Source organism: Scyliorhinus torazame, chromosome 2 (assembly GCF_047496885.1).
Source record: "Scyliorhinus torazame isolate Kashiwa2021f chromosome 2, sScyTor2.1, whole genome shotgun sequence".
NCBI lineage: Eukaryota > Metazoa > Chordata > Chondrichthyes > Carcharhiniformes > Scyliorhinidae > Scyliorhinus > Scyliorhinus torazame.
In genome coordinates, this window is record NC_092708.1 from 199,465,476 (window position 1) to 199,488,194 (window position 22,719).

At 49.6% G+C, this 22,719-nt stretch overlaps 1 protein-coding gene across 8 annotated transcripts in view; it reads right to left on the reverse strand.

Annotated features, from left to right (window-relative positions):
- LOC140395077 (uncharacterized) overlaps positions 1-22,719 on the reverse strand; it is a 659,825-nt gene that overhangs the window by 496,312 nt on the left and 140,794 nt on the right. For all 8 annotated transcript variants that reach the window (XM_072482474.1, XM_072482512.1, XM_072482492.1 and 5 more), the window contains one exon: positions 9,100-9,240. In XM_072482474.1, coding sequence (XP_072338575.1) covers positions 9,100-9,240 — 141 coding nt within the window. The remainder of the gene's footprint in view (positions 1-9,099; positions 9,241-22,719) is intronic.

A 22,719-nucleotide genomic window follows, 5' to 3' on the forward strand; every position in this document is an offset into this window, starting at 1 on the left:
ACTTTTCATGTTGTAACCTCTCAAAGCACAATAGAAGCACAGCGTTATCTGAAACCGAAACTCCCATACATACAAACATCTTTGTCTCGCATAAACTGAACCATAGGGTAACCCTTCCTTGCACAGAAACACTAAATAAAACCCACTTAAATTTATACCTTATTTCTAATATTCAGCAATACAAATATAAATCCCTGAAAACTACCTTTGTTTTCCTGAGATCAGCAACATGGGAATTTACATCTGTGATAGTCTTTGACCTCTATCCTGCTGTAATATAAAATGAAGTCCGTACTTTTTGGTGTTCTTCAAGTTTGAAGAGATTGTGCTGGGCGTCCACTTCCTGTGGCTGATCGTCCTCAAGTACTATTACACTGGGGTCAGTCATATTCATGGGCAATTCTATATCTGGCAGGTAACCCCACTGTGAGGTGGATACTTCTGATGTTACAGACATTGGGCGCGATCAACCGTCCGAATGCTGCTCGACTGGAAGTCCGGCAGGGCCCGTAGATGCCCGGTAACACCTCCCGTTGGCTTTCCAGCAGCCTGTACGCCTTGCAAGATCTATCCAGATCTCTTGAGAAGTCGAGATCAGGATCGCGCCCACAATGGGCCACAAGTGACCAAGCCGCGCTCACTTAAATAGCTTTCAAACGTGCTCATCTGGGATCTACCGGCCACCCAGGAACTCCTGGCCTCCCCAGGGAGGCCCCAGCCAGGCGCTCTTCAGTACTGGTCCACACAAACATGGACCAGGTAGAATGGGACATGGAGAGGTCTCCGAGGCCATCGGAAGCCCCTGGGTGTTCCGGGGCAGTGCAAGGTGACTCCCTGGTCCTTCCCCTGGAATGTGGGCAACTTGGCAATTGCGCAAGTTGCACTGGCAAGGGTCAGGGCTTGAAGGGATCCATGCCCATGAAAGATGAGTGTAATAAAGGGTGGGGGGTGCAGGGCAGGTAAGAAGGGTGTTGAGGAGCGCTAATGGGTCAAGTGCCTATAAGGGGGGCCTGTAAGGAGGTATGGGGGCAGAGACCCCATAGTGATTGTCATCACATGGGGGGGGGGGGGAGGGGGGGGGGGTAATACCTTATGTGTGGGGAGTAACATTGCCCATGGGTGGGGGTGAAGCTCACTTAGAGATTGGGCACCCTTTCAAAATGGTGGTCCGATCTCTGAGGAGCCGGTCTGGCCAGCAAGTTGAGTCTGGTCTAAACCGGGGAGGAACTCCCCAGGGTCCACAAAAAGTGACTAAGTGTGGTTAGATAGCGGTGGGGAACTTGCCGGCTGAGCAGGTGGGAACTCCCCGCAAAACCCGCCACAAATAAAACTTCAAAATCTTTCCTTTAGATCGCGCCCATTATTTCACTGCCTGGACGAGGAATAGGTGTTTTGGAAATTCTCTCATCTCCTAAATTAATTGTGAAAAGACTTCTTGCTTGACTTTTTTCTATTTGAAGAGAGAGGGAGAGGTATCAATGATGAAAATGGAAGAAACATCAACGTGGAATTTCTATTCTGCGCGATACAGGAAATCCAATACCTGCACCATCCCACACACGGGACAAAGCAGCCAAGTGTGATTTAGTACACGATGTGTGTGTCAGGGATTAGAACTGTATTCTCTGTATGATTTACCACTGACTAGGCAAGGAGCACGGAAGGTAGCTGAAGATTGGTATTATTTTGAAGTCCACAAATATGAGACAGTTCAGGATTGAAACTTAATGCGAGCATTCAGCACTCCCAGATCAGAGTACACAGGACCGGGACACAGTAGAGTTCGCCCTGCTCTGCTGCATCAATGAAACTCAGACCACCCACATTTCCCACACCAGCCCTGCTGTGACCTCTCGGAATGGGATCTCCAATAATGCACAGTGTTGTAGCCTTACATCCACGAGGCACTAGATGGAGTCAACAACAAACCTAAAGCCTTACAGCCCGCACGCTGTGGAGACTTCCATTCCATCCCATCCCTCTGGGCTGTCTATGAACCCAGCTCTCTGATGTGAAATGCCAGAGTTTATCTCAATGGACCTACCAGTTGTCTAAATTCACCTTTGTCGAAATCCTTTCACTGGATTAATTTTCTTGTGAATACAGTCAGTGGAGGTTTGCTGGTGTAGACACTGTTTATCGAGTTACACTGAAAAGTGACCTATTTCTCCTGCCTTCACATCTAACTCTTGCTGATTACATTGGAGATAATGAGAGGAGTTTTTACCTGCAGGGTGGACGGGTGTTGCTGAATGCGGAAAGATAAAACATCCAAAATACCAGTGTGTCTGAATGCTGGCAGGAAGCATTTGGTTTCTTTGTTTATTAGGCATGTGTGTGTGGGTAGCACCCACCCGGTGGAACACATCAGTCTGCTAACAATATATGCTGAAGTTCAGTTGACTGTATGTTTAACCATGGATTTTGTCTTTAAAAGTCAATACACGGCTTCCCATAGGCTTGGTAGATTGCACCAGGTTGAACAAGATGGGATGACAGCGTGGATGGATGGGGTTGACCAATTAACCAGCTGGAAAGCCAATGAATACAGGGACATGACAGCTACTTCCTTGCCCACGTCACAGAGCAGCAACTGGGACTAACAGGTTAATTCCATGGGAGCGTCAAGCATGTGATGGGCTGAATGTGCAGTAAATTGCCTTATTAGTGCCATCACTGCTTTGGAAGGGATTCTGTTACCTTGAAGTTTTATTCTTGATTTTAATCTACAATTCCCAGCTGTCCGCCTTCTCAGCAACATAGAAACTCGGATCTGTGATAGCCTTTGATCTCTATCCCACTGTAATGTAAAATGAAGCCCGTACCTCTTGGGGTTCTTCAGGTTTGAATAGATTATTCTGGGAGCCCACTTCCTGTCGCTGAACATCCTCTAGTTTTCTTACTTGGGCTTGAGAGCTATCCTTGGGTATTTCTGTATCTGGCAGGTAAGCCAAACGTGTTGTGGATGTTTCTGATGTTTCCCCGTATTTGTTTTGATCAGCAATAGTTGTTTGGGAAGTTCTATCATCTTCCAAATCATGTTCGAGAAGACTTCCTTGTTGCCTTCCCTATATTTAAAGAGAGAAGAAGAGGGATAATAATGCAGGAAATTCTACTCTGTAGTCACAGGACTTCCAATCCCCGCATCATCTCCCACATTGAGTAAAGCAAACAAGTGCGATCTAGCACACGTTGTGTGTCAGGGTTTAAAACTTTCTACCTTCAGCATAAGTCTGTGAAGTTGTTGGGGCAACAAATGAGAGTAAGAACGGAAAGCAAGTTTTGCAGTTACAAGTTGCCTTTTCATAACCTCAGGACTCCTCAATATGCTTCATAGCCACCGAAATAATTCTGATCTGTAGTCACTGTTATAATGTGGAGACACTGCAGCCAATTTGTATACAGCAAACTCCCAGAAACTGCATTGTGAGACTGACCATATAGTCTGCTTCCTGATTTTGGTGACGGAATTAATATTGTCCAAAGCAGCAAGAAATCTCCCCTGCTCCTATTCCAAAAGCACCATGACGTCTTTTTAATTCACTCGAGAGGACAGATAGGTGCACAGATTAATATTCATAAGACCATAAGACACGGAGCAGAATTATTGCCTCTGACCATGCAACTCTAGCAGTACTGCACACAAGTGTCAGCCTGGATATTTCACCTGTGTGCAGCAGTACTGCACACAAGTGTCAGCATGGATCTAGTGTTCAAGCCCCTGGAACCTGATCGACAGTCTTTTGACTCAGAGACAACTGAGTCATCGCTGACACCTATTGAAACATCTGGGGCAGGATTCTCCATCGGCGGGAACCTCTGCTTTGCCGGCAGCGCACTCATGCCTGCAGATTTCCCGACAGCACGGGAGTGCGAAAATGGGAAACCCCATTGGCCGACTGCTGGGACGGAGGATCCCACTGCTGGCAGGGGCGTGCCACACCAGAAAACGGGTGCGGTGGGATGGAGGATCCCATCCTGATTTTCCAGTCAGTGGGATAGAATCACCATTTACTGCACAAGGAACACTAATTAGATAAATTATAACTGTTTCATAAATTACTTCATTTTCTCAGACTGTGCGACAGAGACGACCTCGTTTATAAACCTGCCCACTTGTCTCTGTTGGACTGTGCCTGATTTGGGAGCTTGGTCAGTTTTCAATGCTGAAGAACAACATTTTCTATCTTTTATCGAGACCAAATGCCTAATGTATGGTCAACCGTGAAAAGAGTAAAAATAATCTGGCAGAAATGCATGATTACATGTCGCTGTGTTTGGCTTTTAAAATGTGAATATTGTGGGGAGCACAAAGATGTGGAGCTTTGTGTAAATAGGTCAGTGCAGGATGTAAGGATCTTCGGTTTTAACACGGTAAAACTGTAAGAAGCCATGATCTCATTGAATGGCGGAGCAGGCTCGAGGGGCCAGATGGCCTACTCCTGTTCCTAGTTCTTATGTTCTTATGTAAGAAAGCATATTTACAATATAGAAGAAAATAAATCTGATAATTCAGGGGAAGGTGGACCTCAGTGTCCCCAGTAGAGAGTCATATGATGTTGTAATGGAGAGAGAAACTGGAGACTGGGGAAGGGAGAGGAAACATTGGATCATTTTCTGCATGATGTTAAGGAATGTGCAAGAGATCTTGGATGGTCTATGGCCTTAAGCACTGAGTTAGAGGTTAGGATATTGACAACAGTATGGGATATGGAAATCACTGGAAAGGTTAAAATTTGTTACCCAACTTTACTTGCTCTTGAACTGACCATTTCAGAGGCCCATCGAGTCCACTCCACCATTCAATCATGGCTTATTTCAACTCCATTTACCCGCTCTCTCGCCATAGCCCTTAATTCCTCGAGAAATCAAGAATTTATCAACTTCTGTCTTAAAGACACTCAACGTCCCGGCCTCCACCGACCTCTGTGACAATGAATTCCACAGACCCACCGCTCTCTGGCTGAAGAAATTTCTCCTCATCTCTGTTCTAAAGTGACTCCCTTTTATTCTAAGGCTGTGCCCCCGGGTCCTAGTCTCCCCTGCTAATGGAAACAACTTCCCTACATCCACCCTATCTAAGCCATTCGTTATCTTGTAAGTTTCTATTAGATCTCCCCTCAACCTCCTAAACTCCAATGAATATAATCCCAGGATCCTCAGACGTTCATCGTATGTTAGGCCTACCATTCCTGGGATCATCCGTGTGAATCTCCGCTGGACCCGCTCCAGTGCCAGTATGTCCTTCCTGAGGTGTGGGGCCCACAATTGCTCACAGTATTCTAAATGGGGCCTAACTAATGCTTTATAAAGCTTCAGAAGTACATCCCTGCTTTTATATTCCAAGCCTCTTGAGATGAATGACAACATTGCATTTGCTTTCTTAATTACGGACTCAACCTGCAAGTTTACCTTTAGTGAATCCTGGACTAGGACTCCCAAGTCCCTTTGCACTTCAGCATTATGAATTTTGTCACCGTTTAGAAAATAGTCCATGCCTCTATTCTTTTTTCCAAAGTGCAAGACCTCGCACTTGCCCATGTTGAATTTCATCAGCCATTTCTTGGACCACTCTCCTAAACTGTCTAAACCTTTCTGCAGCCTCCCCACCTCCTCCATACTACCTGCCCCTCCACCTATCTTTGTATCATCGGCAAACTTAGCCAGAATGCCCCCAGTCCCGTCATCTAGATCGTTAATATATAAAGAGAACAGCTGTGGCCCCAACACTGAACTCTGCGGGACACCACTCGTCACCGGTTGCCATTCCGAAAAAGAACCTTTTATCCCAACTCTCTGCCTTCTGCCTGACAGCCAATCGTCAATCCATGTTAGTACCTTGCCTCGAATACCATGGGCCCTTATTTTACTCAGCAGTCTCCCGTGAGGCACCTTATCAAAGGCCTTTTGGAAGTCAAGATAGATAACATCCATTGGCTCTCCTTGGCCTAACCTATTTGTTATCTCTTCAAAGAACTCTAACAGGTTTGTCAGGCACGACCTCCCCTTACTAAATCCATGCTGACTTGTCCTAATCCAACCCGGCACTTCCAAGAATTTAGAAATCTCATCCTTAACAATGGATTCTAAAATCTTGCCAACAACCGAGGTTAGGCTAATTGGCCTATAATTTTCCATCTTTTTCCTTGTTCCCTTCTTGAACAGGGGGGTTACAACAGCGATTTTCCAATCCTCTGGGACTTTCCCTGACTCCAGTGACTTTTGAAAGATCATAAATAACGCCTCCACTATTTCTTCAGCTATCTCCTTTCGAACTCTAGGATGTAGCCCATCTGGGCCCGGAGATTTATCAATTTTTAGACCTCTTAGTTTCTCTAGCACTTTCTCCTTTGTGATGGTTACCATATTCAACTCTGCCCCCTGACTCTCCTGAATTGTTGGGATATTACTCATGTCTTCTACTGTGAAGACTGACGCAAAGTACTTATTTAGTTCCTCAGCTATTTCCTTGTCTCCCATCACTAGATTACCAGCGTCATTTTGGAGCGGCCCAATGTCAACTTTTGCCTCCCGTTTGTTTTTAAAATGTATTTAAAGAAACTTTTACTATCATTCCTAATGTTACTGGCTAGCCTACCTTCATATTTGATCATCTCTTTCCTTATTTCTCTCTTTGTTATCCTCTGTTTGTTTTTGTAGCCTTCCCAATCTTCTGACTTCCCACTACTCTTTGCCACATTATAGGCTTTCTCTTTTGCTTTGATGCATTCCCTAACTTCCTTTGTCAGCCATGGCTGCCTAATCCCCCCTCTGATAACCTTTCTTTTCTTTGGGATGAACCTCTGTACTGTGTCCTCAATTACTCCCAGAAACTCCTGCCATTGCTGTTCTACTGTCTTTCCCACTAGGCTCTGCTCCCAGACGATTTTAGTCAGTTCCTCCCTCATGCCCTGTAGTTACCTTTATTTAACTGTAACACCTTTACATCTGATTCTACCTTCTTTCTTTCAAATTGGAGATTGAATTCTACCATATTATGATCACTGCCTCCTAAGTGCTCCCTTACTTTAAGATCTTTAATCAAGTCTGGCTCATTACATAACACTCAGTCCAGAATGGCCTGCTCCCTCGTGGGCTCCATCACAAGCTGTTCCAAAAAGCCCTCCTGTAAACATTCAATGAATTCCCTTTCCTTGGGTCCACTGGCAGCATTATTTACCCAGTCCACCTGCATATTGAAGTCCCCCATGATCACTGTGACCTTGCCTTTCTGACATGCACTTTCTATTTCGTGGTGCATTTTGTGCCCCTGGTCCTGACCACTGTTAGGAGGCCTGTACATAACTCCCATTATGGTTTTTTTGCCTTCGTGGTTCCTCAACTCTACCCACACAGACTCCATATCATCTGACCCTATGTCGTTTAGTGCTATTGATTTAATTTCATTCCTAATTAACAAGGCAACCCCACCCCCTCTGCCCACCTCTCTGTCTTTTCTGACTTGACCCCGCCCTGTGAAGCTGGATCCTTGACTTCACCAATGGGAGCAGGTCAGTTAGATCGCAAACCCATCGGCGCCCGGCGCAGTTCTCGATTTTGGCCATCCCATAATCTAATGGCTGCGTCATGTTTTCGATCAAGTGCAATGCAGCCATTAAGTCTCGCCCAAAAATCCAAGGCAAATTAACAGTAATTAAGGAAAGCCAACATGGGTTTCTTAAGAGAGTGTTATGTTTAACTAACTTGCTGGAGTTTTTTGAAGAGGTAACAGAGGGGGTTGATGACGACAATGTTGGTGTGTGTGTACTTGGCATTTGATAAAGTGCCGCACAACAAAATCAGTTATTGGTCAGAACATAGAAGGGACAGTAGCAACATGGATACAAAATCCGATGCAGACACAAAGGGTCAAGTGACCTCTTTCTTTTTAAAATAAATTTAGAGGACCCAATTATTTTTTTTTCCAATTAAGGGGAATTTAGCGTGGCCAGAGTGGGGAGTGGGGAACATCAGGCAATTAGGGCTGGCAAGAGAATTCAGGTGGAAAAGGAAATGGCCAGCGGCTGAGTTCACAGTGCGGAGGGACCACGAGCGATGAAGAGGGCACTTTATAGATGCACTGGCAGAGGCAAAAGCACACAGAAGACAAGCACTAATTGCAATATGTCATGATTGAATTCTTAATTGTGGATTAGAATATGTATTCTCAGGTGGTTTATAGCTTTTTTCAGAAAGAGAACAATGTGATGGTCAGTGGCAGAGGGAAGGTAAGGAAGATGGGGTTATTGATGAATGGGGAGATACGCTTGGGGTGATTGGTATTCATTAATTTATATCATCACATAGACCCTAGGCAGGAAAGGCTTGTCTGTGTTGTAGTCTCCCTTCCTTTTCCTGATCCTCTACTCCCTGTTACGCCTCCTCCTTTCTATTTCCTCCTGCTCCTCATAATAGCCTCATATACTCATGCAGCATAATACCACAAATTGAGATATGATAAACAAAGTAATTTAGAGTTCCTCCAGAGAATTCCAAGCAATGGGAGTGTTGCTTTCGGAAGATGGTGATGTTCTCTGTAATACAATATTCCTTGTGTCTGCTGTGCAGAGACTACAAAAGCAAGACAATTATGATGAGTCTTTATAAAACCGGTTTGACCGCAACTGGAGTATGGTGTCCAATTCTGGGCATCAGCCTTTTGGAAGCATGTGAAGGCTTTAGAGGGGGTGCAGAAAGGATTCATGCGAATAGTTCCCAGGAATGAGGAATTTCAGTAATGTGGATAGTTTGGAGAAACTGGGATTGTTCTCCCTGGAGAAAAGAAGGTGAAGAGGATATTTGATTGGAATGTTCAAAATCATGAGGGTTCTGGAACATATACATTTAAGGTAATTGGCTAAAGAACCAAAAATGACATGAGAAAATAAACTACTCTGCCTCTAATAGTTACAATCATGCACAGTCTGAAAATGTGGTGAAGGAAATGTTAATCACAGCTTGAAAAGGGAAGTGGATTAGCAACTGAAGGGAAAGAGTTGCAGGACTATGGGAAATGAGTGAGGAAGGGGACAGCTAAATTCCTCTGACAGAAAGGCAGCATGGATTTGGCAGTTCTCCAGTGTGTTGCTCCGGACTTACTAAGTCTATGAGGCTGGTTGTTAGAGAGCTCATTTCTATTTCCAGAGAGTCCATCCTGCCTGGAAGCACATCTTCCTGACTTGTGGTCTTGGGAAGCTGTGAACCTATTTCAGGTGATTCAACTTTGATAGGTTGAGGAGTCTGCAATATAAAGAATTAAATTGTGAGGCTCAAATTCTGATAAAACTTCATGTACATATCCAGTTAAAATACCCTGGGCTAGTGCCTGGTTAATTCCTGCCCCACTTGACCTGGAGTCACAGCACAAGTGAATTAACCACTAATTCTTAGAAAAATAACCAAAATCCTTGGCCTTTGGCTTCCCAGTAATTCAATTACCAGATTTGTAAATGTAAACACCATGGGCGGGATTCTCCACTCCCACGCCGAAGTGGCCGCGCCGTCGTGAACGCCGTCGAGGTTCACAACGGTGCGGAACGGCCCCGGTCCCGACCGATTCAGGCCCTGACAATGGGCTAGGATCGGGGCCGCGTCATCTACCCGCGCCAGGCCTTGTCGCCCGCATAAAAGCGGCGCCGCATAGATGACCCGCCCGGCGCCGCATAACGGGCGTCATCCACGCATGCGCGGGTTGGCCGGCACCAACCCGCGCATGCGTGGTTGCCGTCCTCTCTAGGTCCGCCCCGCAAGAAGATGTCTGACGGATCTTGCGGGGCCGCGGAAGGAAGGAGGTCCTCCTTCAGAGAGGACGATCGGTGGGCACCGATTGCGGGCCAGACCCCATTTGAGGTACCCCCCGGTGCAGGATCCCCCCTCGCCCCCCCGCAGACCCCCCCCCCCCCCCCCCCAGCGTTCACGCACCGCTCACGACGGCAGCGCCAGGGGGAACCTGCCATTTTGGCCTGGCCGCTCGGCCCATCCGGGCCTGAGAATAGCGGGAGTGCTGGAGAATCGCCATCTTGCGGCCCACGAAACTCGACCGGGCCGTTCCCGCCACTTGGGAGAATCGCGGGAGGGCGTCGGACCGGCGTCCCGGGAAATTCTGGCGGCCCAGGCGATTCTCCCAACCGGCGTGGGAGTGGAGAATCGCGCCCACTTACTTTTTATGAATAACAGTAACTTTAATGAAATATGCAGCAAATACAAATGGTTAACTATTATCGAATTCCTAATTCCCCACTTCCCACCACCACCCTCATCCCACCCTCTACACACACGCGACATACAAACAGAGGGGAAGAAAGGGGTAAAAAACAATAAAAGGAAAACTGTCTTTGTTTCAGATGGTTGTTTCCAACACCTTACTCCTCTTCAAACTCCATTTTCAGTGAGAGGCTTTACTGTAGATTCATTCAGGCCTTTGTAGTTTCAGAAATGTAGAACTCACAACTTTTCTGGAGAGAGAGTCCTGATCATTGTTTGCAGCCTGTAATGGTTTTCATGTTGATTGATTCATTCAGGTTCTCTGCAGTTCCTGGATAACAGCACTCCTCGACTTTCCAGAGAAAACATGGGGCAGAGAAAGAGAGACCTTGCCCTTGTGCTTCCGGGAATCGAACAAAGCTCCTTGGGTCTCTAAAAATCGTTTCATGCAGGCAGAGGGCATGCACCTGGGAGCTTCCAATTCCCTGGGAGACACTCACATGTACCGTTCCATCTGGTCCCCGTTTGTAGAGACCAGTACTGAGCGGTGCTCGACCGAGGTGTCCGAGGCGGGGGAATCTGCACATTAAAGTAAGACTAGCTGTCTCGCCTTAACCTGCGTATTTGCTAAAAAGTGACCCCACCCACAATGGGAGGGATTTACATTGCAATGTCTCGCAAGATCACGTTAGATCTTGCGAGGCGCTGCGAGCCGGGTACATTCTGGGAGCGGGTTCTCCCGGCTTCTATCGGCCACATGCGCCGTGGCGAGCTGCCTTTTGGGTGTAGTGTGGTCATTCGAACTGAGCTTCTTGGGTCCCTGAGCATTAGTCCACTCAGGCAGGATCCGGCCACCACCAGTTATGGGGCATAATACAACCTTATGTCCAGTTTTTTGGCCACCAGCCATTCAATCAAACTGATCCCACCCCATCTCTCTCTCTGGTGCCGAAAAGTCTGAAGCTCCTGTTCAAACTAGCAGCGTGTTCTCTCCTGCAACATCTGCATTTCTCATTCTCTCTGCTGCTTGTCTTAAAGGTACCTGTCCATTAATCACCCATGGGTCAGAAATGATAACGGTGAAATAAAAGAAAGGGGAAACAAGGAAATAATACAATACACACATGCCAATATTTCTTGATAGAACCATAGGGCACTCGAGCAGGAGAGGCTCAGGGCACAGACCTCATTGCCAGCCACTCAGAGGTTCACCATGTGCTGAGTACCAGAGTTTAATATGTTAATAGTTCATTGAAATAAAACTGCTTTGTACCATTCACAACCGTGTTGGTTCGTCTGTGTATCAGAGTACCCAACACTTCATGATACCAGGAAGTGTTGTGTTCCCTGCTTTGTACTGTGTATGCTCTTGTCCGTGATTGGCTGTCGTGTTTTGTGTGTTGATTGGTCCGTTGATCTGTCCATCATTATGTGTGTATGTATGTGCTGTGATGTTCACCTGAATATCATTACACACATCATAATATTTTGGACCCTGCAGAACAGGCCCTAGTGGAGCTGCTGGTAGGCTGGGTGGCCAGACGCTGGAGACGGCGGCAGCAGTTTCTGAAGAGAATCGAGGCGGCGGCCCGCGTGCAGGGCCCATCCCACACCCTGAGGACCCGGCAGCCCATCAGGCCAGGAAGGAACCCAGAGGGGGAGGCCCGCAATGGCTCAGGTTTTACAGGCATCGCTGGTATTTTGATGAAGTGTGCTGCAGGAAGCTCTGCCTCAATAAGGAGATGGTGCAGATCTGTGTCATGTCCTTGCGGACTTAGCACCACATGGAGAAGGAGGACACCAGCTCTTTGTGGCCGTCCAGGTCACTACAGCCCATAACCTTTACCTCTGGGGATCATTCCAGGGCTCAAGTGAGGATCTGTGTGGCATCTTGCAGGCCACAGCCCACAGTGCACTCGACAGATCACAGATGCCCTGTTTCCTGGGTGGAGAACTATATAAGCTTTGACATGGACTAGGCCCAACAAGATCCCGGGCAGCAGGTTTCTCCGCCATCGCCGGGATGTCTCAGGTCCAGGGACTGATAGACTGCACGCATATTGCGTTGCACTCACCAGGCCATCTGGGAGTGCCCTATGTCAACAGGGAGGGGCTCCACTCCCTGAACATACAGCTCGTGTGTGACAACCACATGAAGATTATGCACGTGTGTTCAAGCTTCCCAGGGAGTGTGCGCAACAGTTACATCCTGGGGCAGTCAGACATCCCCGGACTCTTCGAGGACCACCGCAAGATAGCTGGCTCTTGGGGGGGATAAAGAGATAAAGGGTACCGCTGAGGACCTGGTTAATAACACCAGTGCAGAGGCCAAAGGGGAGACCTGATACAACAAGGCCCATGTGGCCATTCGGGCAGTCATTGAGCAGTACAGCGGACTGCTCAAAATGCGATTCCGATGCCTCGACCGCTCCAGTGTTGCCCTGAAGTACACCACCCGGAGGGTCACCCGCTTTGTGATGGTCTGCTGTGTCCTCCATAACCTGGCACAGCAGCGGTGCGACATGCTGGAGGTTGGGGGTGAGGAACATGTGCCCACCTCCGAGCAGGAGGAGGAGGACATAGAACATACAGTGCAGAAGGAGGCCATTCAGCCCATCGAGTCTGCACCCACCCACTTAAGCCCTCACTTCCACCCTATCCCCATAACCCAATAATCCCTCCTAACCTTTTTGGTCACCAAGGGCAATGTATCATGGCCAATCCACCTAACCTGCACGTCTTTGGACTGTGGGGTGAAAGCGGAGCACCTGGAGGAAACTCACGCTGACATGGGGAGAACGTGCAGACTCCGCAAAGACAGTGACCCAGCAGGGAATCGAACCTGGGACCCTGGCGCTGTGAAGCCGCAGTGCTATCCACTTGTGCTACCGTGCTGCCCTCCGCCCAGGCTGAGGATGCTGAGGTGGTGCCGGACCAGCAGGGGCTGTAGGTCGATCCCGGGATGAACCGGAGGACCAGCAGGATGCTGCAGGACTGGCGGCAGCAGCGAGGGTCCAGCAAGCTCGAAATGCCAGGGAGGCCCTCATACTCACCCACTTCACTTAGGACATGGCCTGATCTGTAATCACTACCTTCCCCACACCCCAACCCCCTTTTCCCACCCTCCCATGTGTTAAATCACGCCAGGGTTCTGGGATTATGTCTGCACTGTCAGCGGGTCACTGTCGAGGGCAGGGGGGTGATGATAGCCCGCAGAGAGCTGAGCGCCGGTGCTCCTCAGTCTATGTTACAGTCTGACCCCTGCTTGTCTGCTGAGTGCTCGCTCACACCCATCACCTGCACGCAGTGTGGCTGGGGAGGGGGGATTCCTGGAGAGATGGGCCAAGGGTTTGGAGGTCGGGATGCCCAATGTCCCACTCTCCCAATGGTGCTGCTCTACTCTCCCAACCACCCTCTCATCCCCCCCTCATCCCCTACCTACCACCCCACCCTCCCCTGGTGTCCTCAGTGATCCTCAACGTGCTTAGCCTGCCTTGCTCTACCGATATGTCTAGGCGTTTCCCCGGTATAAACATCTGAGGTGGAGGCAGCCAGCTGCTTACCACGTCCCGTGGTCTTCGATGCCCCTGGTGGGGGTCCCCAGGGGGGCTCTGAGGCCGGAGACGGCCAAGTGGCGGTGGCACCCGCACAGCCGTGCCACCCTGTCCCGTGTGTTGACTGTGAGACGTGGCCTCATCAGAAGGGTGGAACCCGGGGGAACTGGTGGCCACCATCCCCACTCCACGGGACGGGTCAGGGTAGGCACGCAACGCCCTCTTTTGCCTCTCAGTGCCCTGGAGTTCACTTCGGGACGGAGGGGCAGCGGGTTGGTGTCATCTGGCTCCCCAATGCCTGCACCATGGTGTCAATGAAATGAAAATGAAAATCGCTTATTGTCACAAGTAGGCTTCAAATGAAGTTACTGTGAAAAGCCCCTAGTCGTCACATTCCGGCGCCTGTTCGGGGAGGCTGGTACGGGAATTGAACCGTGCTGCTGGCCTGCTTTCAAAGCCAGCGATTTAGCCCTGTGCTAAACAGCCCTCGGCGCTCCTGAGTGACTGGGACATGCTCTGCAGTGCCTCGGCAATGCCCACCTATGACGGGACAAGCTCCTCAGAGCCTCGGCCATTGCTATCTGAGAGCAGGACATGCGCCGCAGCACCTCATCAAGATCATCCCCCAGTGAGTCGGACATCCTGCCGAGACCTTCAGCCATGGCTGTCACCGACTACGCCAAACCTTGGAAACCTTCACTAATGATGCCAACGTGTACACCAGGCTCTCCACAGCGGTCGCCACCCTAGCAGTGTTGGCCTCGGTGCCACGTATTGCTGGCGACATCTCCTACGCCCATAACCTCTGGGAATCCTTCAATCGGCTATGGACCTGCTGGAGTGTCACTGGCATCTCCCTTTGAACGCCCGGGCTGCCCTGACATCTCCATCAGCTACGGGGTGACCTCTTCTGCAAGCTCTGCATCCAGCTGGGACCCAGCTGGGTCCTGGGATCCAGCAGACCTCTGACTGCTGTCTCGCCTGCGGGGTTCCTGCCTCCACCTGATGTACGTCAGCAGCATGGGAGACAGCACATGTGGCCAGTGGAAGGGATAGGTCAGTCTGTACTGCAATAACAACTCACGTGGGATAGGTACTCAGGGTGGGGCCCGGTGGATCCTCACTTCTGCAGCGTCCGTCAACCTCCCCCTCTCCCGGCGATTGTGAGAGAGCCTCTCCTGTGGAATCACAGAGAGGGCATTGTTAGCCACACATGTGGTTCACACTGGTGGGGGGTGGTGAAGGAAGGGTTAGGAGAGGGAGGGAGTTGAAGGCAGCGGGGCGAACGGACGGTTGGGGGCCACATGGAGGGTTGGGGGGGTGGATGTTCATGTGGGGGCAGAAAGGTCTGGTGGGGTTGGGCGGGGATGGTGCATTAGTGTCAACTCATCCGTGCTGCCCGGTGTAGGTCTTGACCTTCTCGGTGCCAGTCCTCCTGGTCACGCTTCACGAGTTGGCGGCCGCTGCCACTTTATCCCATGCGGAACTGGCTGCCCTGTGGGTCACTCTCCGGGACCCTAGGGTAACAGGACATCCCTCCTAGAGTTGAATGCATCTAGGAGCCTCCCCAGGTCCACGTCTCCAAATCTTGGGGCTGGTCTTCTCGGCGCCATGGCTATGGGCTGAGTGGGGTTGGTTGTACAAGTGCTGTTTAAGTGCTGCTCAATCTTGATAGTGGGGGCGCAGGTGAATGCGGCCCTGCCAAATCGGCTGGCGGATGTTCATTTGCATGCAAGCTCGTGGGATCTCATTATGTGGACCAATTAACATTGAATAGCATTCCTCGCCTCGCCGGTCCGAGCGCGAAGAAGCTCGCAGCAGTTCCCGCTCACGACCACACTTAGAATTCTTTCCAGAGAATTACGGCATTAGAATTTGTTTCAGCACTGGGAGTTGAACTCCGAGATCGGGCCGTCATTTTTAAAGGCTGCCCCAATCTCCAAGTGAGATTGTGGGTCCCCCACCCATGAGGCAATGTCACTCCCCACACACATGGGTACTACCCCACATCCCCCCCTCCCCCCAATGAGGACAACCTGGAAGTGCCCCTATTCAGGCCCCCCCACGCTCCCTTACAGGATCCCCATCCATCACCTCCCCAATCTCCCAGAGGCCCCGACTTATGCGCCATGCACTCCCCTCCACCCTTCAAACTCCGCCTCCACATTCCTTTCATGGGCTTTGCCCCCTTTGGGCCCTGAGTCTTAGCAGTGCCACCCTGGCATCTGTGAACCATGCACTGCCCCCCTGGCAGTGCTCCTTCCAGCTTGGCAGTGCCAGGGTAGCAGTGCCAAGGTGCCAGCTGGACAGTGTCAAGTTGTCCATGTTCCATTGAGAGGGCCAGGGAGCCACCCTGCACTTACCCTGACCACCCAGGAGCCTTTGGTGGCCCGGGAGACCCCAGGGTGCTGTTCCGCATAATCGATGTTTGTGTGGACCGGTACTAAATGGCGTTTGGCTGCAGCCTTGCTGGGGAGGCTAGCAGATCCCGGGAGGCCGGTAGATATCGCGTGACCTTGCCTAAGCAAGTTTAAAGCCTACTTAGGCATGCGCTGTTTGGTCATGCCCCTTTTGGGTGTGATTCCGACACCTCGCAGGAGGCGGGAAGGGTGTCGGGAAGCCCATGAGAGGCCTCTTCCGGCATCTGCCGGCCGCGTTGCGCTTGAGCGAGAGCGCAGCATGGCCAGTAGATCGCACCCACTGTGTCTCTGAGTCTCTTTTGTCGGGATCTGGCTTCATTCACCATCAATGGCTCATGACTTCCAACTTCGTCCTCTCTTGCAAGTTCCTGCATCCCAATCTCAGAAAACCTTAAGCTTATTTCAGATGAGCCATGGTTAAGTTCATGAGTCCCCAACATAATGATTAGAGAGCGGAATTCCCAAGGTGAGCAGAGTGGCTGCCCTTGACACGAGGCAGCATTTGACTCAGTGGAGCATCAAGGAGCCCTAACAAAACTGGAGTCAATAGGAATCAGGGGAAACCCCTTCACTGGCACAAAGGAAAATGGTTGTGATTTTTGGAGGTCAATCATTTCAGCTCCAAAACATCACTGCAGTAGTTCCTCAGGGTAGTGTCCTAGGCCCAGCCATCTTCAGCTGCTTCCATCAATTACCTTCCTTCATTCAAAGGTCATAAATGATTTGATTTTGATTTATTGTCACATGTACCGAAGTACAGTGAAAAATATTTTTCTGCGGCCGAGGAATGTACACAATACGTACATAGTAGACACAAGAATAATCAACAGAGTACATTGACAAATGGTACTTCGACAAAACATTGATTGGTTACAGTGCGGAACAAAGGGCCAAACAAAGCAAATACATGAGCAAGAGCAGCATAGGGCATCGTGAATAGTGTTCTTACAGGGAACAGATCAGTCCGAGGGGGAGTCGTTGAGGAGTCTTGTAGCTGTTGTGAAGAAGTTGTTCCTATGTCTGGATGTGCGGGTCTTCAGACTTCCGTACCTTCTGCCTGATGGAAGTGTCTGGAAGAAAACAATGCCTGGGTGGGATAATGCTGCCTGCCTTCCTGAGGCAGCGAGAGGTGTATACACAATCAATGTGGGGGTGGCAAGTTTGTGTGAAGCGTTGGGATATTCACTGATGATTGCACAATGTTTCACACCATTCGTGACTCCTCAGATACAGAAGCAGTCCATGTCCAAATGTAGAAAGACCTGGACAATATCCAGGCTTGGTCTGACAAGTAACATTCGTGCCACACAATGACCATCTCCAACAAGAGAGAATCTAACAATCACCCCTCAACATTCAATGACATTACCATCACTGAGTGCCTCATTAGCAACTCCCTGGGGTCCATTGACCAGAAAATTAACTGGACTAACTATATAAATACTGTGGCTACAAGCGCAGGTCAAAGATAAGGAATCCTGTGGCACGTAACTCACCTCCTGACTCCTCAAAGCGTGTCCACCATTTACAAGGCACGCATAGATCAGGAGTGTAGTGGAATATTCCCACTTGCCTGGATGAGTTCAGCTCCAACAACACTCAAGAAGCTTGGCACCATGTAGGACAAAGCAGCCCACTTGATTGGTAAGCCTTCCACAAACATTCACTCTCTCCACCACTGGCGTACAATGGCAGCATTGCAGGGATTCACCAATGCTCCTTTTTCAGCACCTTTCAAATCACAAGCACTACCATCTAGAAGGACAAGGGTAGCTGACACACGGGAACACCACCACCTCCAACCACTCACCATCTTGATTTGTAAATATATCACCCTTCCTTAACTGTCACTGGGTCGAAATTCTGGATATCCTTCCCTAACAGCACTGTGGCTGTACCTACACCATATGCAGCTATTCAAGAAGGCAGCTCACGGGGCAGTATGGTGGCGCAGTGGATAGCACTGACACTACGGCGCTGAGGACCCGGGTTCGAATCCCGGCCTTGAGTCACTGTCCGTGTGGAGTTTGCACATTCTCCGTGTCTGCGTGGGTTTCACCCCTACAACCCAAAGATGTGCAGAGTAGGTGGATTGGCCACGCTAAATTGCCCCTTAATTGGAAAAAAAATTATAATTGGGTACTCTAAATGTATTTATTTTTAAATTAGAAGAGAAAGCAGCTCACCACTATCTTCACAACAGCAGTTAGGAATGGGCAATAAATGCTGATCTCACCAGTGACACCCACATCTAAAAATGAATTTTAACAAGTGCAAGAGCATTACCATTCTGCCCTGGGTGGAAATGTCACCTCCATGTCACTGCTCCCTGGTGGTGCCCCAGTCATGTTATTTAATGTGACACACCTGCAATCTCTGTATTCTTCCTTACACAGCAACGCTAATTTAACCCAATCATTTTACCTTGTCTCAATTTCAATAACCCCATTAAGATAGATGTAATTTAACTATATGCAGGTCATAAATACTTCCAATTCCAGTGCCTGGTCAAAGGAAGTAAAACACGGTGGCCTTGGCCTAGCATTCAAGGCACCATTGTTTTCTCTGTCCTCTATATGGGCGTGTGGAATTTTGATAGGGTGTTTTATCTTTTATTTCTCACAGGGAAGCAGGTTTGCTTTCATGCTCTCGTTACTGACAGGATGGGGATTAATTTAAACAGACCTGATTTCTTCTCTCATCACCCATCCGTAAACAGAAAGGTTTTTTTATTTTTTATTTTCCACTTTCAAAGTGGTTACCAATTTTTTCCAAACCTTAAATTTGGACTGTTGCAATCCTCTGTGAATAATTCGCACAGCACCTCAAGCCAAGATAAAATAAAAATTGGTTTACTTTACACAATACAATGCGGGAAGGGGTTTTGCAACATCCACCCCCTTTTGTGCAATAGAAGAGAGATAAAGGGAAGAAAGTGAGTTCAGGACCAGACCACGATAGAAATACAAGTTATGGTTTTACGCAAGTCCAAGGTCCAGAATCAAACATCCAATGGCATATTCCAGACTTGTCCAACCTGCAGCCTGGGGGCTAGAAGCGGCCCCCCAAAGCCATTACATGTGACCCTCAGAGTCTGTTTTCAAAATGCTGGTGAAAAAGGTGGGTAAGGATGGTAGTGGCGGGAACCTTCACAACTTTTAAGAATTATTTAGATGAGCACTATAGAAATACCATAGCATAGAAGGCTCCGGGCCAAGTGCTGGGAATTTGGATTAGAGTAGCTAGGTTCTTGATATCTAGCAGGGACACGATGGGCCGAAGATTCATGAATCACAAGTGCATGAATCATAAAAAGCTAGCAGGCATGTGCAACAAGTAGTTAAGGAGGCAAACAACATTTTGGCCTTTACTGCAAAGGGGTTTAAAAATCGGGAGGTTTTGTTACAATTGCATAGAGTGTTGGTGAAGCCTCACCTGGAATATTGCATCTGGTTTTGGTCCCCTTACCTAAAAAAGGATCTAGTAACATTGGAGGCAGTCCAAAGGAGATTCACCATGCTAAATCCATGCTATATCCCTCTTATACCTGGGATAAGAGGGTGTCCTATCAACCGAGACTAAATAGTCTGGGTCTGTGTTCCTTGGAGTTTAGGAGAGTGAGGAGTGACCTTATTCAAATGTGTAAGATCTTGAGGGGTTTTGACAGGGTAGATGGTGAGATGTTTTCACTAGTGGGAGAGTCTCGAAAAGGGGATATAGCTACAAGCTAAAGGGCCGGTCATTTAAAACTGAGTGTGGTGAAATTTCTTTTTGCAGAGGGTGGTGAATGTCTGGAACTCTCTGCCCCGGAGGGTGATGGAGGCTGGATCATTGGGAGTATTTAAAGTGGAAGTGGAGGTGGATAAATATTTAATAGATCGAGGAAAAGAGGGCTCTGGGGAAATGGCACAGAAAAGGAGTTGAGGCTTGCATAGATCAGCCATGATCATTATTACTGGTGGGGCAGGCATGAAGAGCCTGGTGGCTTACTCCTGCTTCTAATTCGTGTTCTTTCCATGCTATAAAAACACTATGGCTGCAATCTAACAGAAACGTTTCTAAGTGTGGCAGCGATTGGGAAATGCCAAGTGTTCCCGACAGCCAACCCGGAGAGGCTGTCACCGGTATCGAACATTATTAGAGTGCTTAATGATGCCCCATGGGCTTCATGCTGCAAATGACTGTCCCACCAGCTGATTCACCGGGGCTGTGCCTGGTAACTCCCTGCTAATGAGGGTGAGCAGCACTTAAACCGATCCCACAGAGCAAATCCCAGACTGCACACAGCCATGCCCCATCGCAAACCAGCTCCATGATTAGGAGATGCAGACCTGGCCAGACTGATGGACGCTCTTGAGCCCAGACGGTATATCCTGTTCTCCCGAGGGACATTCAGCTACAAGGCAACCAGTGCCATCTGGGAGCCAGTGGCAACGGCCATCAGCGCGGGGAGTATAACCAGGTGGGCCGCCACCTCGTGCCACAAGAAGTTCAATGACCGACACCGGGCGACACGTGTGAGTTGGCATCGGCCCCCTGGCTCCGGTCCCGCCTGCTACCCCCAATGACCCTGCGCCTGGCTGCTTCCCCCGACCCCCACCGTCCCAGCACAATACCGCAAAGTGCCCCAGCGCCACCTGGCACCCACCAGCGCACCCCACCCATGCCCAGCAGTGGTACACCCGCCTGTCCCTGAAGACCCACCCCGCACCCATGCGATTAACGCTGCGTGCAACTCACCATGTCCCCTCTGTGTCCCCGCAGGAGACGTTGGCCCACAACAGATGGGAAAGGGCCCAGGTGGGGGGGCGCAGTTTTGGACCTTAGGGTCCTCATCCTTTATGAAGAACAGGCCCTGGTGGTCGTGAGTGTAACCGAGGGTAGATCGCTCACCAACGTCGAGATCGGCCTGCGTAGCAGAGGTGACTATCCACAGGTCCCCATCCACTTGACTTGAGTTATTCATGTCAGGATGATGATCCTACTCTCAGACTGACCACATGTCCATTCTCCTGCAGGATTTCCAACCGATAGCTCCGGCCCATCTGGGGTCCAAGAGAACACCTTGGAGGAGAACTCCGAAGATGTCATCATCGATGCGTCACAGCTGTCATCCCCGCCCTCCACAAGCGCAGAGACACATACCTCAGTGGGTGACGTTAGTGGACAGGCTTCTGGGGCACAATCTGGTGAGCATCACACAGTTGCAGATGCACATCAGGTGGAGGCAGGGGAGACAGCAATCGAAGGTTTGCTCGAATTCAGGACTTAGCTGAGTCCCAGTCAGGTGCTGAGCCTCTGGAACAGGATATCCCGAAGCTGATGCAGTCAATAGGATACGGCAGTGAGATTCAGAGAGGAATTTCAGCGACACTCCAGTGGGTCCATAGCCAATTGGAAGAGTCTCAAAGGATATGGGCACAGGAGATGGTTCTGGCAATGCATGACACCTCTGCTAACACTGCTAGGGTGGTGACCGCAGTGGAAAGCTAGGAGCACAATGTCAGCAGCATGAGTGGTAGTGTCCAAGGCATAGCTGAGTCTGTGAGGGTCATGGTTGAGCGCTCGCCAGCATGTCTGTGTCACTGGTGGACCTTTCCGAGGCACTGCGAAGCATGTCCCAGTCTCAGGTGGGTATTAAGAGGCACTCCAGAGCATGAAGGGACGATCCTTTAAAACAGAGAGGAGGAGAAATTTCTTCCAGCCAGAGGGTGGTGAATCTGTGGAACTCTTTGCTGGAGAAGGCTGTGGAGGCCAAATCACTGAGTGTCTTTAAGACAGAGATAGATAGGTTCTTGATCAATAAGGGGATCAGGGGTTATGGGGAGAAGGCAGGAGAATGGGGATGAGAAATATATCAGCTATGATTGAATGGCAGAGCAGACTCGATGGGCTTAGTGGCCTAATTCTGCTCCTATGTCTTATGGTCTTATGGTTTTATGTCCCACTTGCTGAGGACCATGTCGCAGACGCAGGTGGACATTGGCGAGGCACTGCAGAGCATGGACCGCTCACAGAGGAGCAACAACATCATGAGGCCAACCCGGAATCTGCCGACGTGGTGGTGACAGCGGTAACCAGCTCTCCCTAGTCCACCCCCCAATCTCCCCGGACAACGGCGCGTCTCAGGGTTAGCGTGCAAACAGGGTGGCATGGCAAGACATGTGCCACACTGCACTCTTGCCCCAGGCCCTCCAGAGGACGCATGCCAAGAGCATCAAAGGGCATAGAATCCAGTAAGCAGCAGGCTGCCCCCGCCGCTAATGTGCATCCTGGGGACACAGAGAGGGCGAAGCAGATAGAGGATGGCTGAGAAGGTATTGGTGGGGAGACCATCAGGAGCTCAGGACAGTTACACCTGAGACATGTGAAGAGTCCTAACTTCATTCTGCTGCTTGCCGGCTTGCGCCCTCCTCCCCCTCCGCTCTCCCTCCAGCCCCACCCCCCCGGGCTCACAGCTACTAGACCTGGGCCCCCTTCCTCAAGACATACCATGTGCAGGTGATGGGTGTGAGCGTACACCCAGCAGACAGACAGGATTC